General features: G+C 45.8%; 1 protein-coding gene across 3 annotated transcripts; it reads right to left on the bottom strand.

Annotated features, from left to right (window-relative positions):
- Positions 1-2884: 2884 nt before the first annotated feature.
- Nme1 (NME/NM23 nucleoside diphosphate kinase 1) lies at positions 2885-12212 on the bottom strand. 3 transcript variants are annotated; one of them, XM_032912241.1, is made up of 5 exons: positions 12082-12212; positions 9856-9985; positions 6380-6481; positions 4172-4284; positions 2885-3170 (listed from the first exon to the last, which is right to left on the bottom strand). In XM_032912241.1, exons 2-5 carry the CDS (start codon positions 9979-9981, stop codon positions 3053-3055), a joined length of 459 nt encoding a protein of 152 aa, XP_032768132.1. In that variant the 5' UTR covers positions 9982-9985; positions 12082-12212; the 3' UTR covers positions 2885-3052. The 3 variants fall into 3 exon arrangements, with proteins under 3 accessions (XP_032768132.1, XP_032768134.1, XP_032768135.1); XM_032912243.1 differs by having other exon boundaries at positions 12031-12117; XM_032912244.1 differs by lacking the exon at positions 12082-12212 and adding an exon at positions 11827-11846.
- Positions 12213-16841: the final 4629 nt, after the last annotated feature.

Here is a 16841-nt window from a genome sequence, read left to right as displayed (position 1 = left end):
TACCAGATGTCAGGCTATACACACTTCAACCTGAGACTCCACTGGCGAGAGTCTAAATTTTGTAGAAGTTGACGGCCTGCCCAGGCTTCAGAGGAAATTCAAGGCCAGCCTGGTCAATTTAGTACCCAAGACTATCTCAAACTAAGTAAAGCCAGGTGTGAGAGATGACACCTCTGTAATGCTGTACTTTGGGTGGTGGAGGCAGAAGGATCTGGAAAGGACAACCACTACTACACAGTTGAAAGACAGCCTGGTCTATCTCAAAATACACAAAACGAAGTGTTGAGAGCCAGCTTTGCAGTTAAGAGCACTTGCTGCTCTTCCAGAGACCAGAGTTCAAGTCCCACCCACACACTTCAGGTGGCTCACAACTGTAACTCCAGTTCCAGCCGATCTGATTGATGCCTCTCATCTGCAAGGACAAGCCCTTATGTGCCATACCCACATGCAACACTAACACACACACACACACACACACACACACACACACACACACACCCCTACACATATGATAAAAACAAATCTTTAAGAAATATATACAAAGAGAGGAGCTGGAGTGAGTTTGACCATAAACTGGGTATGGTGGTACATCCTTGGCTACACTACAATTAAAGACCAGCCTGAACTACACGAGAGTAGGGAGGATTGAAAATTGAGCTCTGCGGTAAGGTCCACTTGTGTAGCCTTGGTCCAACCTCCAGTACTCCAGATTGTATATTCTCAGGAGCTAAGCCTGTCAACTTGCAAACATTCTTTACCTCCTGTCTTCTTGGCAAGCCACCAGCACCCTAGAGGTCCCCCCAGTACCCACATCTGCTTCATTTCCGTGTCCAGTCCCCTCTCCGACCCCCCCAAAAAATCTTACAGTGCCTTGAGCACTCTGAACCAGCTGCTGCTGCTGCTCCCGACTGGCTTAGAGCTTGAGACCCGAACATCCCAGTAAAGAGGTTTAGAGCATTGCCCAAAGCACTGAGAATTAGCCCAGGTGGGTCAGAATGCCTAAAACCTCCTCCAGCTCCATTCCATCAGCCCCGGCTAAAGACCTGCTCAGACTGAACAGCTCACTGCTCTCTGATCTATGTTTTGAGGTCAACAGACCTCATCCCATCTCGGTTCGAGTGATTCTTGATTGGTGTCATAGAGAACACAGAGAGAGCTTGCCAGTCCATACAGAGACACAGGGAACTGTCAAAGCAGAGTATAGCCTCTTGAAACCAGGGTTAGAGTCACTTGAAATCACAGTGTTTGTTGGGAATTTTAAAAAAAAGAAAGAAATTCTAGGCCCAAGTGCCCAGTTCCTTCATACAGGTTACAGGTTTTACAGTGGGCACTTGGGCCTAGAATTTCTTTCTTTCCTTTTTTAAGTTCCCACTCATGACCAGAGATGGGATGAGGTCTACTGACCTCAAAACTCAGGGTATCACCATTGTGGCTCCAGCCCAACTGGTCACCTAACTCCTCGGGTGGATAACAGCCCATCATACCTCACCATTGTCCTAAACCTCAACTAACAGCATCAGCCTGGCAATGACTGGCATTTGCCCTCACTCTGGGGCCATTTCCTCATTCTCCGTCTGAAGCACTGGCTCTCATATGCCCAGCTAGCTGGTTGGTTGCCTTTCGAGAGGATCTCGCTGCATAGCCCTGGCTGCACTGTACCAGTCTGACCTCAAGCTTGCTGCAATCCTGAGTCTTCCTCCTAAATGCTAGGAATACATGCATGTGCCACCACACTCTCCATTTTGTTTTGGAGTTACCAAATGTCAAATGTCCTGAGAGTCTGCAAATTTCACCGAACTTACCTGTCCAGTGAAGTCATTCAGCCCTTCGTTAGGTCACATGCCTGCCTACCCTATAGTAGGACCCTTCATGGATGGCAGCTGAGGGTCCCAGGCCTACAGAAGACACAGGTTTTCTGATCTGACGGTAGCTACAACTTCTCATGATCCCTTTTTTTGGTTGTTTTGTTTTTTTAAGACAAGGTTTCTCTGTCTTTCCCTGGTTGTCCTGGAACTCACTCTGTAGACCAGGCTGGCCTCAAACTCAGAGAACTACCTACCCCTGCCTCCTGAGTGCTGGGATTAAAGACATGAGCCACTACCCAGCTTTTTGGTTTTTTAGGACATGTTCTTGTATAGCCCAGGCTGGCCTCAAACTATAAAGCTGAGGACAACTTTGAACTTCTGATCCTACCTCCTGTGTGCTGGATTGCAGTAGTACCCTACTGTTATGTGGTGCTGGGGACAGAACCCAAGGCTTCATGTATGTTGGGAAAGACTCTCCCTTCCAACTAAGTTATATCCCCAACCCGGGTGGGGGGCGAGGGTGGGGGGATTGTTGCCTGTTTTTTTGAGCCAGGGTCTCACTAGACTAGGTTGACCTTGAACTCACAGACTTGAGTGCCTCTGCCTCCTGAGTGCTGGGTTTAAAAGGCATGCTGCACTACACCCAGCTATTTTGATTTGTTTCGTTTGACAAGGTTTCACTACGTAGTCCAGGCTGGCCTGGAACTCATAATCCTCCTGCCTCTGTCTCCGGAGTGTTGGAATTACAGACCTGGGCCAACAGGCTTCGGTTGGCATCTTTATTTCTGATGAATCTCTGTTCCTAGAACAGTTTTAACATCCTCACACATCCTCACAGAAACTGCTGTCTGACTGGATGCCAGGAGAGAACAGGATGCAGGGGATGGGAAGGGAAATAGGCAAAGAAACGCCTCTGTGTCCCAGGGCGCTGGCTCAAACCACAGGACAATGAAAGGGATCTCTGTGTGCATGTGAGGCTAATATAAGTAATTTGCATAGCATTTACATTCTGTCCGCTCGGGTTATCCAGAAGCCTGAAGAGGAGGTAAGCAGGGCAGAGCAATTCAGCAATACAAAAGTACAGACGAAACACTTTAATCTACCAGTGGCACTTAACACTGCACAGGGAGTCACAGCACCCAGAGGCTTCTTCCAGTTCAGAGAAGTTCCAGAAAGATCTAGAGCTGCTGCTCCCCTGCCTGTGAGATCAAGGGTCAGTAGACAGAAAAAAAGCAGGGGCCCTGCTGTCACTCATAGATCCAGTTCTGCGCACAGCTCTTGTAGTCCACCAGCTCCTCAGGCTGAAACCACAAACTGATCTCCTTCTCTGCGCTCTCCACAGAATCGCTGCCATGAATGATGTTCCTGGGTGGAGAGAGGGGATGGTGTTACCAAACCAGAAGAATGAACTTGCCCACAGCCCCTTGCACTCGGCTTTTGATAGCCGAAGACCATGGCAGCAGAAAGGCCAGCGTCCCAAGAACAACATGGAAAGGACTTCCTGTGAGCAGCCCTGCCAGACACTGACTGACGCCTGAGGGAAGATGCTGGCCAGGCTCTCTGTTCAAGAAAGGCATAGCCACTGGGACCAAGCAAATATGGGGGACCTCCCTCCAAGTCAGCTTCCACCTTCAGAGGCAAGAAGACAAAATTAATGTTTTTTTTTTAAATATTTATTTATTATGTATACATCATACAGCTTTTTGTCTGCATGTGTGCCTGCAGGCCAGAAGATGACCCCAGATCTCATTACAGATGGTTGTGAGCCACCATGTGGTTGCTGGGATTTGAACTCAGGACCTTTGGAAGAGCAGTCAGTGCTCTTAACCACTGAACCATCTCTCCAGCCCCAAAATTCATGTTTAAAAGTGACTGAAACCTGGTACAGTGGCCAGTGCCTGTAATCCCAGCATTTGAGAGAGGGGTGGGAGTTGGGGGTATCGGGAATTCAAGGATAGCCTCAGCTACATAGCAATTTGGAGGCCAGCTAGCCTACTTGGGACATTGTCTCGAGGAAACAACTAAACTAGAGGCTAAAGAGACGGCTCAGTTTTAAGAGCACTGGCTGGTCCTCTAGAGAACCTGGGTTTAGTTCCCAGGATTCACATGGGGCTCACAACTATCTGTAACTCCAGTTCAGGGGACCCCAGTGCCCTCTTCTCCTTGGGCACCAGTCATGAAAGTACACATCATGCAGGCAAACTATCCATACACATACAGAAAAGTGAAAAATAAACATAAACTTTAAAGGCTAAAATAAAATGAATTGACCCGCAGATGATATGTTCATCTCTAGACTCAGAAGCCCAAATTCTTGTGGCAACTAGCTTAGATTTGGGAAAGGGGTGAAAGGCATCGATTCTTACCTGCCAACTTGAATGCAAAAGTCTCCTCGTATGGTCCCAGGCTTAGAGTCTGCAGGGTTGGTCTCTCCAAGCATCACCCGGCCTGTCTTCACAACATTCAGTCCCTCCCAGACCTCGAAGGACAACAGAAGACACAGTCAAGGAAGAAAAACTCTCTCAGTAGAAAACCTGGTAGCTGGTAATTCAAAACAAAAGGCTCCAGGACTCCCTCATTCAACTAGACAAACAGAATGCCTACTTATGCCAGTACTAAGGATGCTGGTCACCTGTCCCTACTCCCAAGATCAATTCAGATCTATCCAGGTGGCAGCCAGCAACCTTTTTAATGCCACTGAGGTTATCCCACCACCCCAGAGGTAGAGGCAGGTGGATCTCAGTAAGGCCAGCCTGATCTACATAGAGTATTCCAAGACACAGCCAGGGCTTCGTAGAAAGACCCTATGTTGGAAACCCCAAGATATCAGAGATGCCAGTGTCGTGGGATACCTGCCAAGGAACGCTGCACATGGGGTGTAGAACCAGCTCAAAACAGAAGTGTGCCCCAGTCAATACGGAAAGGAGCAGGAGATCAAAGCACACATTGCCATCAGACATGGCAATGCAGAGTGTGGAGTTTGTCCTGCTGCGTTTAGGTCTTGCTTTGGTTCAGGATTGCCTCACTTTCCTCCTTTTTGGAATGGCAATGTATGTTCTATGTCATTGTATGTGGAAAGGATGTGACCTGCCTTTTCATTTTTATTTGACGGGTGACAGGAGGCCGCCTTGAGTCTCAGAAGAGACTCTGAACTTAGGACTTTGAAACACTGCTGATACTGATGGACTGTGGGGACTTTTGAAGTTGAACTGAATGCATTTTTGCGTTAAGATCGGGCTACAGGTCTATGAGGCCAGAAAGTGAAATGTGGTAGTTCAAATAAAAATGGCCCTAAAGGCTTATACAGATTTGAATGCTTAAGCACCAGGGAGTGGCACTTCTTGAGAAAGATTAGTAGATATGGCCTTGTTGGAAGAAGTGTGTCACTTGGGGTGCGCTTTGAGTTTTAAAAGCCCAAGCCAGACCCAATGGCTCCCTTTTCCTGGGGCCTTCAGATCTGGATGTAGAACTCTCAATTTCTCCAGCACCATGTCTGCCTGCACACAGACAGGCCTGCCTGCCATGATGATAATGGACTAACCCACTGGAACTGTAGACAGCTCTAATGAAATGCTTTCCTTTATAAGAGCTGCCTTGGCCATGGTGTCTTTTCACAGCAAGAGGACAGTGACTAAGACTGACCCTGTCTCAAAAGACCAGAACAAATAAATAAAAAGCTAAGTCTAGTACCTCCCATACCTTCCCAACCCTGGTAACATAACAGCAAACCCTGACATCATGTGGTCCCTGAGCACTTCTCACCCCATCCTCCTCTTACCATCCAACCCAACCTTCTTTCTGTACTTTAAAAAGCAAAGTTGTGTCTGGTGCGATGATCCAATACACTCTCAGTGGAAGAATCAAAAGCTCCAGGCCAGTGTGGACTACCTGAGGCTAGCCTAAACTACATGCTAAATTTCAGGACACAAGGGTAGCCTACATATTAAGACCCTGTCTCAATAAATCATTTTTAGAAAGAAAGAATGAAAACAGATACCCATTTTGTCTCAAAACTGTATCTAAAGTATGTAGGAAGGGGCTTGACATAGATATACCAAGCTCATTCTTGCTTAAGTCAGTGGTTCTCAACCTTCCTGATGCTGCAACCCTTTAAAATATAGTTTGCATATGGTGACCCCAACAATAAGATTATTTTTGTTGCTATTTCATAACTATAACTTTGCTACTATTATGAATCATAATGTAAATATCTATGTTTTCTAATCATCTTAGGCGACCCCTGTAAAAGGGTCATTCGACCCCAAAGGGGTCTTAACCCACAGGTTAAGAATCAATCAATTAAATGATATTGAAATAAACCAAATCCCCTGTGTTCCATGGGAATTCAGCCAAGCCAGTCTCTCCTGATTTCTCCCAGTCCTGGGTCTCAGCTTGGCAGGCAAACGCACATTTTCTTTGGTGGATCAGACAGACAATTCTCATCCTAACTGGATATCCCATCAGCCTGTTTCCTCTACAATAAAGAGGACCTGGCACCCAAGCAGGAAATGCAACACTCACTCTGCTCTACTCCCGAATGAGTCACTCCATGGACATTGCACAGTCTCACTCACCATAGCAACCACCGGTCCTGAGTGCATGTACTTCACCAGGCCAGAAAAGAAGGGGCGGTCCTTCAGGTCAATGTAGTGCTCCTTGAGAAGATCCTCTGAAGCCTGTTACAGAACAGACAGTGAGAGCTGGCCCCAGGCCCCTAAGAACCAGAAGGCTGGTTTCTTCCCCATATCCCTCCCGCTGTTCGGAACATGAGCTCGAAGCTAGTTGATCAGATATAACCAGATTCATCTTCCACATGGGGAACAGTGACAGCCACAAAGCGATTCTGAATCTCTAATGCAGCAGGATAAAATAACTTAGAGCTGAACCCAGCCTGCTGAGCGTAGCACTGAACCTGCGATCCCAGCACTGGAAGGCAAACACCGGATGTCCACAAGTGTTGAGGCCAGCCTAGGCTACAGAGCCATACTCTGTCTCTAAAAACAACCCACTGTAAGGAAGGAAAGGAAAATAGTAGGGTGAATTTTTGTTCCCAGAAAGCAGCTCAATCAAAACATTAGATGGAAACAGGAAGACAGTCTCTGTATTAGACAAGCAGAACCTGGCCATCTCCAAGGACATTTATTCAAAGGTTAAAGGTCCAATACAGTGACCGTGTAATTTCCAGAGGTCCCTACCTATGAACTACCTAAAAGTACATGACATCTAGCAACATATAGTTTTCTAAAGAATGAATTAGATCAGCTGCCCATCAAGAGGAACCAGGTCCAATTCCTAGCATCCACACGGCAGCTTACAACCATCTGCAACCGGTTCTGAGGGGCCCAATGACCTCCACAGGCACCAGGCACAAAGTGGTGCACAGACATGCATGCAGGCAAATGCATAAAATGTCTAAAATGTTCATATACATAAGATGTTTTTTAAAACTACTTGAAAGAGAATGAATCAGAGCAGGATGTGGTACTTGGTGCCTGTGACTGCAGCACTCTGGAGTCAGGAGCAAGAAGAGCATGAGATTCAAAGCCATCTCAGCCACACGGTGAATTTGAGGCTCGCCTTGGCGACATAAGACCCTATCTCAGTGAGGAGGTTTGGGGGAGACGGAGGAGGAACAGGAGAGAGAAGAGAAGGAGACATTAGATCCTCACATCGCAAGGCTGGTATGTGGGGTGTGGTATGTCAGCTCCCATATCCAGAGCAAACATTGTCATAGTTTGAACCTGGCTGGCTGGGCATTCTCTTTGCCGTCACATCTGCACAGTCTTGCAAGGGCCTGCGTAGCAATTCCCCCTGGATCTTACACACCTGCACAACTACGTCAGACAAAGCATGTTGCCACTTTAGGATTACACACTGGCTGCCAAAAAGCATATTTAGCCAGACAGTGGTGGCGTATGCCTTTAATCCCAATACTTGGAAGGCAGAGACAGGTAGATCTCTTGTGAGTTTGAGGCTAGCTTGGTCTACAGAGTGAATCCCAGAACAGCCAGGGATACAGACACAGAGAAACCCTGCCTGAAAGAAAAAAAATCAAACAAAAGCACATGCTATCCTATCCTTCAGCCGCTGGTTGGTCATCACTTGCCAAAGCAAACACACACAAAACAGATGCAGTCTGACCCTGCCTATTCTACTGCAGGGCAGGAAGAAGCACCAGTAACACACACAGACTTGACTTTCCCTTCCCATGACACCCAATTCTGTTAATGGACTCCAACAACCTTTAGCCTTCAAGACTGAGCACACTTTGTTGGGGTGGGGAAAGCTCGGGCTTCCCTTTGTTTCTCCAGCCCACTGCTGATGGAAGAGCCCATCAAACATGGCAGACACCTCTTCTCCCCTTCCTCACCAAACCTATATCCTCACCAGAAACATGAGGGTAAGCGAGAAAAATGTTCTTAGGCCAGAGAAACTCAAGTTACGATGCCGGCCGTTTCGCTGTCTGTGTTACCAGACACACCATCTGACCTCCTTAAGCCTCGGGTTCCTCCTAGCAACCGTGAGGACAGGAGTAAGTGCCTCTCAGAGCTGTCGTGAGAGATGGAGAAGAAGGCACATACCCGCCATAGCCTACTGTGCTTGATGAACGACTGGATCACTTCGCTGCACCCCAGGACCCACGCAAGCCCACATCTGGCTCTCACTATTCTATCACGTTCTCCCTTAGCATTAACAATAGTCTGCTCCTTACACTAAAACTCATGCAGCAAAACGGGGGCTGCAGAGACGGCTCAGGGGGCTGCTCTTGCAGAGGTCCCGAGTTTGGGTCCCAGCACCCACATCAGGTGTCTCACAGCTTGCAACCCCAGTTCCTAGGGCTCTGATACCATTTTCTGATCACGTGCACCTATACATACATGGTGCACATTACAACAGACAGGCGCACCTACATATACATTAATATAAATTTTAATTTTTTTTTAAAGTTTTATGTATGAGTGTTCTGCTGCATGCCAGAAGAGGGCATCAGATCCCTTTATAGATGGTCATAAACCACTATGTGGGTGCTGGGAATTGAACTCAGGACCTCTGGAAGAGCACCTAATACTCTTAACCGCTGACTCATCTCTGCTGCCCCTAAATATAATTTTTTAAAAAACAAAGAGTGCATCTGGGCATGGTGGTATACCCCTTTAATCCCGGCACTCTGGAGGCAGAGGAAGAGGCAGAAGCAACACTCTGTGAGTTTGTGGCCAGCCTGGTCTACAAAGCAGGTTCCAAGCTAGCCAGGGCTATACATAAAAACAACAGCAAAATAATAACAACAACAACAAATCACATTTAAAATGTACAAGGAACCAAAATTATAGTATTTTAATGGGGGAAAAAAAAATCATCCCCCCTAATACACTTGCACTGAGAATTAGAATTCACACTTCATGGATTTGTCTGACAAGGGCTCAGTCTTCGGCATTTACTGGAATACTGTCATCTGAGTGGGTGGCATGCACATAATCACAGAAAGTAGGATGATTAGGACCAGTTGTGCCAAACACATATGTATAGATTTCATAGGTATATCAGAATTGTTTCTCTCCCCTCTGTTCTGTCAGAAGCACTCCACAAGCAAAACTGCAGATTTTTCCCCCAAAGCCCGACTTACCTTACCTAATTTACACGAGGCACTATCAGTCAGTAATTAGTAAAGCAAAGACCTTCTTCCCGACAACCTACTTCAAGGGTAAGGTGTAGGAGTTAGAAGGATAGTCTCTAAAATTATCTGTTTAGAAGGCTAAAGACCAAGAGCTCTAAAACACCCAGAGCTGAGTCAGAAATTACAGCTCTGCAGTAATATGAGGGACTTCATGCTGTTACGGAGGAAGAGAGACTATTTTTGAAAGCCCTAAATGACTTGGTTTGTTCCAAGACTCAGCCTGCATGCTTAGTCACTGAGAGGTTTCCAGGCTCCAAGACGCCCTACCATGGAGACGTCTAGACAGGAGACAAGGCAACCACGGAAGTTACTCTGCAGTGTTCCACTATGCCCCCCCCCCAAAGATTCAAAACAGGAAGAGCGAGGTCCACTCACCTGAATAAATTTCAAACCAACCAGGCGGAATCCCTTCTGCTCGAATCGCTTGATGATCTCTCCCACAAGCCCCCGCTGGACCCCATCAGGCTTGATGGCGATGAAGGTACGCTCGCTGTTGGCCATGGTCCTGGGGACAGGCAGTCAGGGAAGTGAAACAGGGCTGAAAAGATGCTCAGTGTGATCCTTTTCGAGCGGATTACCCCCATAAAACTGGCTTTCGTCTCTTACGCTTACCCTAAGTCTCTCTAGTAAAACCCCAATCCCTGCCCAGTTCATTCAGCCATGGATTAATATCCTGAAATGAGGAAGGGCTCAAAAACAGAAAATGTAATGTCTATTCCATTTGGTTTAGTAAGGTCCCATTGCCCTTCTACTGTGCTCTTAACAGTGTGGTGGAACTTAGGAAGGAGATGTAAAACTAAGGCCAGCACACCAAAAAGATAGCCCTTTTTCCAGTGACACCCATCAGGGGAACCGGCACTGGTGTGGCTTTCCCAGTCAAAGTTACATCTGGAACAAGACAGTCTGGCCTACGACGTTCAAGCGTTTTAGAGAATAGGTCATGACAACCATCTTTGTTTTTTTACAAAGAATGGGATTTCCCAGCCCTATGCAATTTGGGACACATCTTAGGATGTAATGAGAAAAACCAAGCCTGAGGAATCATGGCAGTAATTCCATCCCTAGGAAGGCTAAGGCAAAAAGGTAAAAAATTCCAGGCCAGCCTGGGCAATGTAAGACCCTGACTCAAAAAACAAACAAACAATGACTATGTTCTATTATAGATTGGGGAGGGGGACTCAGAAGACCCAAGGCCTTGGGAGCTATTGGCAATGAATGGTTGGGAGGTCATTTTCTTCATTGGTGTAGCCATGGGTAAACTGTTCATGCCACAGTAAATAACTCCTCTATCCATCAAACAAGCAACTCCAATTAAACTCAATCATACACCACACACACACACACACACACACACACACACACACACACACACACGACAAAAATAGCAGACATGAAACTTCTTAGAAGGAATTCAGGCAAGATGAGGGGAGGTAAAATGACTAAATATATCACATACATATAATTGTCAGAGAATAAAAAGATAAAAATTTGAAAGTCCATTAAGAATAGCAATTAACATTTATTAAACTATGTATTATGGGAAAAGGGCAATGATTACTGTGACTAACCGGTGAACTGTGGATTGTAAGAGAACCACAGCACAATACCTAACATGGGACATTATCCAGGAAGGAAGACTCTTGGAGAACATCCATTCTAGAATGTTCCATTTCCAGGGAACACTGTCTCACAAGATGAAAGGAGACTCCACCCTGAAAGACAATACCTCAGAGGATAGCAACCCCAGATCCTGGCTCTGTCTTTCTAAACTTGGGTTAACCTCTAATTGTATACCTTAAGAATGAGGCCTGAGCCAGCTAGATGGCTCAGGGGATCATGAGTTGTACCACAAGCATGAGTTTGATCCCACGAACCCACTCCACAAAGTTATCTTCTGGTGTTCACATGTGAGCCAAGGCATGCATGAACAAGCGCACACAAACAATAATAAATAACCTTTTAATGATCATTTTGTTGGTGTCTTCCTCCCCCTCCCGCCTCCCCAGTCTGTAACCTGTAACCTGCATGGTTGATCTAAGCCAATACACCCAGCTTTGATACCAAGTCACAGGGCCTCGCAGTCAATAGGAGCAAAGAGCATGCCTTAAGTGGCGATCACGACTTCCAAAAAGAGAAAAGACAGAACCCACAGGCTAACTGGAGAATGTCTGAAGGAACGTGAAGCAAGCACTGATTACTCAGAAATGGCCTGCCATGCCAGAAACAACTTATCTATCTTTATCCCCCCCCCTCTGTCTACACACACACACACACACACACACACACACACACACACACACACACACACACACTTATTCATTCATTCAGCAAGCACCACCGAAGTACCAGCTCTATGCCCAACACCGGTCTGGAAAGAGAATAAGGCACAGCCCTGTGGTGCAGCTTGACAGGAACTGCAGCCACGGACAAAGGCGAGCCCACGTGGCGTGACAAGCTGACAGGTCTGTACCTGTCCACAGCCTGCCATCTCCCGCAACACCTCTAAGAGAATGCACCCTTTATTTAACGCCCACCGCCCTCTCCACTCACCTAGACCCTCAACCTGTCTCCTTTCCCCCTCAGCACCCGAGCCCCTCTCACCCCTTCTGACGCCGGGTCTTTAACTCTGGCGGCGACTGCCCGCACCGGAAACGCGCCCTGGCCTCACGTGGTTCCCTACAGCTGCAAGCTCGGAACCTTTCATACAGTTCTGATTCAGGGGAGCCCTTTTAGCGGTACACCGCCGATCCCTGCTTCCTCTGGGGAGTAGGATGTCATTCTAGGGAGCACTCTCCCGGTGTCTAACTTCCGACACTGGGTGTGGTGTTTTGGGTCCCCACCCCCACCCACCCCCTGGCTGGCGGCCATCTTTTGTTTCTCCCCTCCCGCCGTGTGACTCACTTCCTTCGTTCCCGAGAAAATTTGGTTTCCCGAGAGGTGGCGCTCACACTGCATGAAGTCACAACCAGAGCTTCAGTAGCCGCGTCATTCCACCTTCCTTCCTCCTGTCAAACAACAAATGTACTGAATACTATGTGCCTGACAGGCACTGTTCTAGAACCTAGGTTGGAAGCAGTGAGCTTACTTGGGGCTTACTGGTAAGGGTTGAGAATTGAGGCAAACAATAAAAAGAAAATTGGGAGCGAATATACAGTGCAAGTGCTGTGAAGAAAGAAGAACAGAGAAAAATAAATAAGGTTGGGAAATCTCTGCAGAAGTGATAATCAAATAGACCTACATGAAGGCAGGAAGCCTATTATTACCTGAGAGCCAAGAATTATAGTGAATACCTGATGCTTGGAAACGCAGAAGAAGGGTTTTCTATCATTATTATTATTGTTGTTGTATTGTAGGGTCTCATTATGTAGTCCTGACTGTCCTGGAACTCACTATGTAGACCAGGCTGGCCATGGCCTCGCAGAGATTCCCTCTAGGATTAAAAGAGTGGGCAGCCACATCCGGCATTATTTATGTATTTGTTTATTTGTTAAGATTTGTTTATTTTATGTATGCGTGCTCTATCTGCATGTACACTTGCACGCCAGAAGAAAATGTCAGATCTGTTTACAGATGGTTGCTGGGGATTGAACTCAGGACCTCTGGAAGAGCAGTCAGTGCTCTTAACCACTGAGCCATCTCTCCAACCCCTTATTATTTATTTAGGCGTACACGTGTATGTCTATGTATGAAGCGGTCAGGTTCCCTGGAGCGGGAGTTACAAACAGTTGCGAGTGACCTAATGTGAGTGCTAGGAACGGAACTTGGGTCTTCTGCAAGAACAGTGTGTGCTCTATCACTGCTGAGCTACCTCTCCAGCCCACATGATTTTTTTGTTTGTTTGTTTGCTTTTGTTTTAATGGAGGGACTGGGGTGTTGGTCAATGAGAAGGGCCTCGCCTGGATGGATTCTCAGCATTGGGAAGCCTGAAGCAAGAACATCAAGATTTAGAGGCCACCTGGATGACATAGAGAGAGTATGTCTCTCAAAAAACAAGCCTGTGTGAGCACAAGAGCGGAAGGGCTCTGTGATTTCAAGGCAAGCCTGGTCTCCATAGTGAATTCCAGGCTAGCCAGCACAACATAGTAAAAGCTTATCACAAAAAAACAAAACAAACAGTCAAACACACACAGTCTAATCACAAAATGGGCAAAACACAAGAATAGACATTTCATAGGCAGAATATATGTACAGATAATGGGGAAAGGAGGAAAGGAAGTCTATTATCATAGCTCAGTGGGTAGAATGCTTGCTTAGCTTGCACAAAGCCTTGGGTTCAACCCCCAACATTACCTAGATTGGATACAGATTTACTATATTAACCAGGTCTGTAATCCAACACATCCAAAATCAAAAGTTCAAGATCATCCTTAGCCACACAGTGAGTTTGAGGTCAGCCTAGACTATTTGAGACTGATTCAAGAAGAAAAAAGAAAAAAAAATACCAGACATGTAGCTCATACTTGTAATCCCAGAACCTTCAGGGCTGAAGAAAGGGTCACCTTGAATTCAAGGCCAGTATTGCTTATATAAATGAGTTTCCAGACCAACACAGGCGCTGCACACACACACACACACACACACACACACACACACACACACACACACACACACACTTTTAATTTCATTAGCCATTAGAGAAATATGAATTAAATCCATGATGAGATATCAGTACAATTATAAAGAAGGTAAAGTAGAACATAGGAAACATTTTCAGCATTTGGGAAGCTAAATCAAGAGGGTTAAAAATTTAAGGGCAGCCTGAACTACAACAGCAAAAACTTGGTTTAAAGCTGGCTGTGATGAGGGCAGGAAGAGCTTGAAGTCATCCTAGGCTACTTAACAAATTTGAAGTCAGCTTGGGTTACATAACACCCTATCTTTAAAAGTAAATTCCCCACTCAAAAAGGAGGGGTCAGTCATGAGAACACTAAATATTATTGACAAGGTGAAATAGGATCCAGATTCTTTTTTTTAAGATTTATTTATTTATTCTATATAAGTACACTGTAGCTGTCTTCAGACACACCAGAAGAAGGCATCAGATTTCATTACAAATGGTTGTGAGCCACCATGTGGTTGCTGGGATTTGAACTCAGGACCTCTGGAAAAACAGTCAGTGCTCTTAACCACTGAGCCATCTCTCCAGCCCAGGATCTAGATTCTTTTTTTTTTTTCTTTTTTTCAGAGCTGGGGACCGAACCCAGGGCCTTGTGCTTGCTAGGCAAGCACTCTACCACTGAGCTAAATCCCCAACCCCCAGGATCTAGATTCTTAATTGGAATTTAAATTTTCTGACTGAAAAAAAAAATTCGCTTGCTGGTTGAGGATGCAGAACATTAGTAGAGCATATACAGAAAGAACCCCGAGCTCAATCTTAAACTGAAAAGGAAAAAATTGATCTGTACATGGGACATGCCCATAGTCCCAGGTCCTCTGGATGCTGACACAAAAGAATCACTTTAGCTCAGGGCCAGCCTTGGAAACACAATGAGAAAAATAAAAGACCTATATTGTAGCAAAAATTCATTTACATAACATTCTTTTGGTGTGGTGGATCAGATTTAGGGTGTCACAAATACTAAGTATCTATGCTACCACTAAGCTGCATATATCTTCAGCCTGTGTAAAACATCGTTAAATAACAAGAAATTGGGAGTGAATGAGTGGTTATCAGGAGTTAGGGGTAGATACAGGATACAAATATGTCTCCATAAAGAGGTACTATAAGGAAATCCTGGAATAAATGATTCTGGGTTGGGGGATTGAGACTATGGCGCCCAGGCTAACTCAGTCTCTTGGGGGCTAAAACTTCCGGTATGAGTCACCATGCCTAGCCCATTTCAGAAAACATTAGTTGTTGCTTTTTGTTTGATTAGCTAGTTATCTAATTCATTGTTGGCTTTGTTTACTTGTGGTTTGTTCGGAAATGGCCTCCCTGTAGATCAGGCTGGCCTCAAATGTACTATGTTACTGGTCTAGTTCTGTATCTTGAGTGTGATGGCAATTGCTCAAACGTACACATGTAACAAAGCTCTGAGAAGTCATAAATGTATGACTGAAATGAGCACAGGGTTGGGGGGGGACACTGACAAGAGCTGAATTCATGTGAGTAACAAGGATGATGATTTTCTGATTTGTGTTTGTTTTACTTAGCTCGGGACTTTTGTTTTCCTTGTTGTTGTGTGGAAGTATTTGTTCTATGTAGTACTTCATTCACTATGTAGTCCAAGCTGGCCTCCAATTTACAGCATTTCCTCCTTATCCCTGGCTAGCCTGGAACTCACTATGTGCACCAGGCTGGTCTTGAACTCAGAGATCTACCTGCTTCTGCCTCCTGAATTCTGGAATTATAGGCATGTGCCACCACTGCCTGACTTTAAGTTGCCTTTTTAAGGCTATTTGATCACAGTAACAGTAGCTAAAATTAATATACCCGGTCTGTCTTAGTTGCCTTATAAAAGAAAATATTTAATTTGGGGATCACTGTTGCAGAAGGTTAGGGTGGGAGCAGCAGCACCCTGGAGCACCTGGAGCAGCCACTGAGAGCTCACATCCTGATCTGCAAGAAAAAGGAAGAGAGAGGGAGATAACTGGGAATGGCATGTGCTTGTGAAACCTCAAAACCCAATAGCACAACTCCTCCAAGAAGACTACATCTCCTAACCTCCTAACCCTTCCCAAATAGTTCCAACTGGGAACCAAGCATTCAAATATATAAACCTGTATATATATAACCTGGGAAGGGCTGATCTCACTTATACCACCGCTTTGTCCCAAAAACAACCACAAAACAGCAGCAACAAAACAGAAAGGTGGGTCTGACAGAACAGCCCTTCAATCAACAGCCCTTCAATCCCAGGAACTTGGCAGGCTGAGACAAAAGGATCACAAATCCAAGGGCGCCAGTGTTACAGAGTGACTTTACGCCAGCCAGGAGGAATTCTGTGAGACACTGTTTCAAAATATAAAGCACATAGACAGCTCAGGATGTAAGCAAGCTCTGTAGCAGAGCACTCTGGCATGTGCAAGCCTCTGGGTTTAGTCACCAGGACAACAAATGGCTCTAACTTTTCTTCACAGTGTTTCAGCTTGAAAACCTTTCCAGTAACATAAGCAGTATCCTAGCCAAATCTGAGTAGAGGTCCCTGAGGAGAGTGCCTCAGGAGGCTGCCCAGCCTGTGATGTCCCATCACACTCTGTCAGTGGCAGAAAAAAAAATTAGTTGAGACTAAAATAGTAGTCCACGTGACAAACCAAGATGGTTTGCAAGCAGTGCTGACTGAAGAGCAAGGTATACTTGGTTTCAGAATATACATTTACACTGATGAGCCCAGGTCCGGGTGAGGGTCAAAATGTAGAAC

This window comes from Rattus rattus, chromosome 9 (assembly GCF_011064425.1).
Source record: "Rattus rattus isolate New Zealand chromosome 9, Rrattus_CSIRO_v1, whole genome shotgun sequence".
Classification (NCBI taxonomy): domain Eukaryota; kingdom Metazoa; phylum Chordata; class Mammalia; order Rodentia; family Muridae; genus Rattus; species Rattus rattus.
The sequence above is the reverse complement of the archived record's forward strand: the minus strand, read 5'-3'. Positions and strand labels throughout refer to the sequence as shown.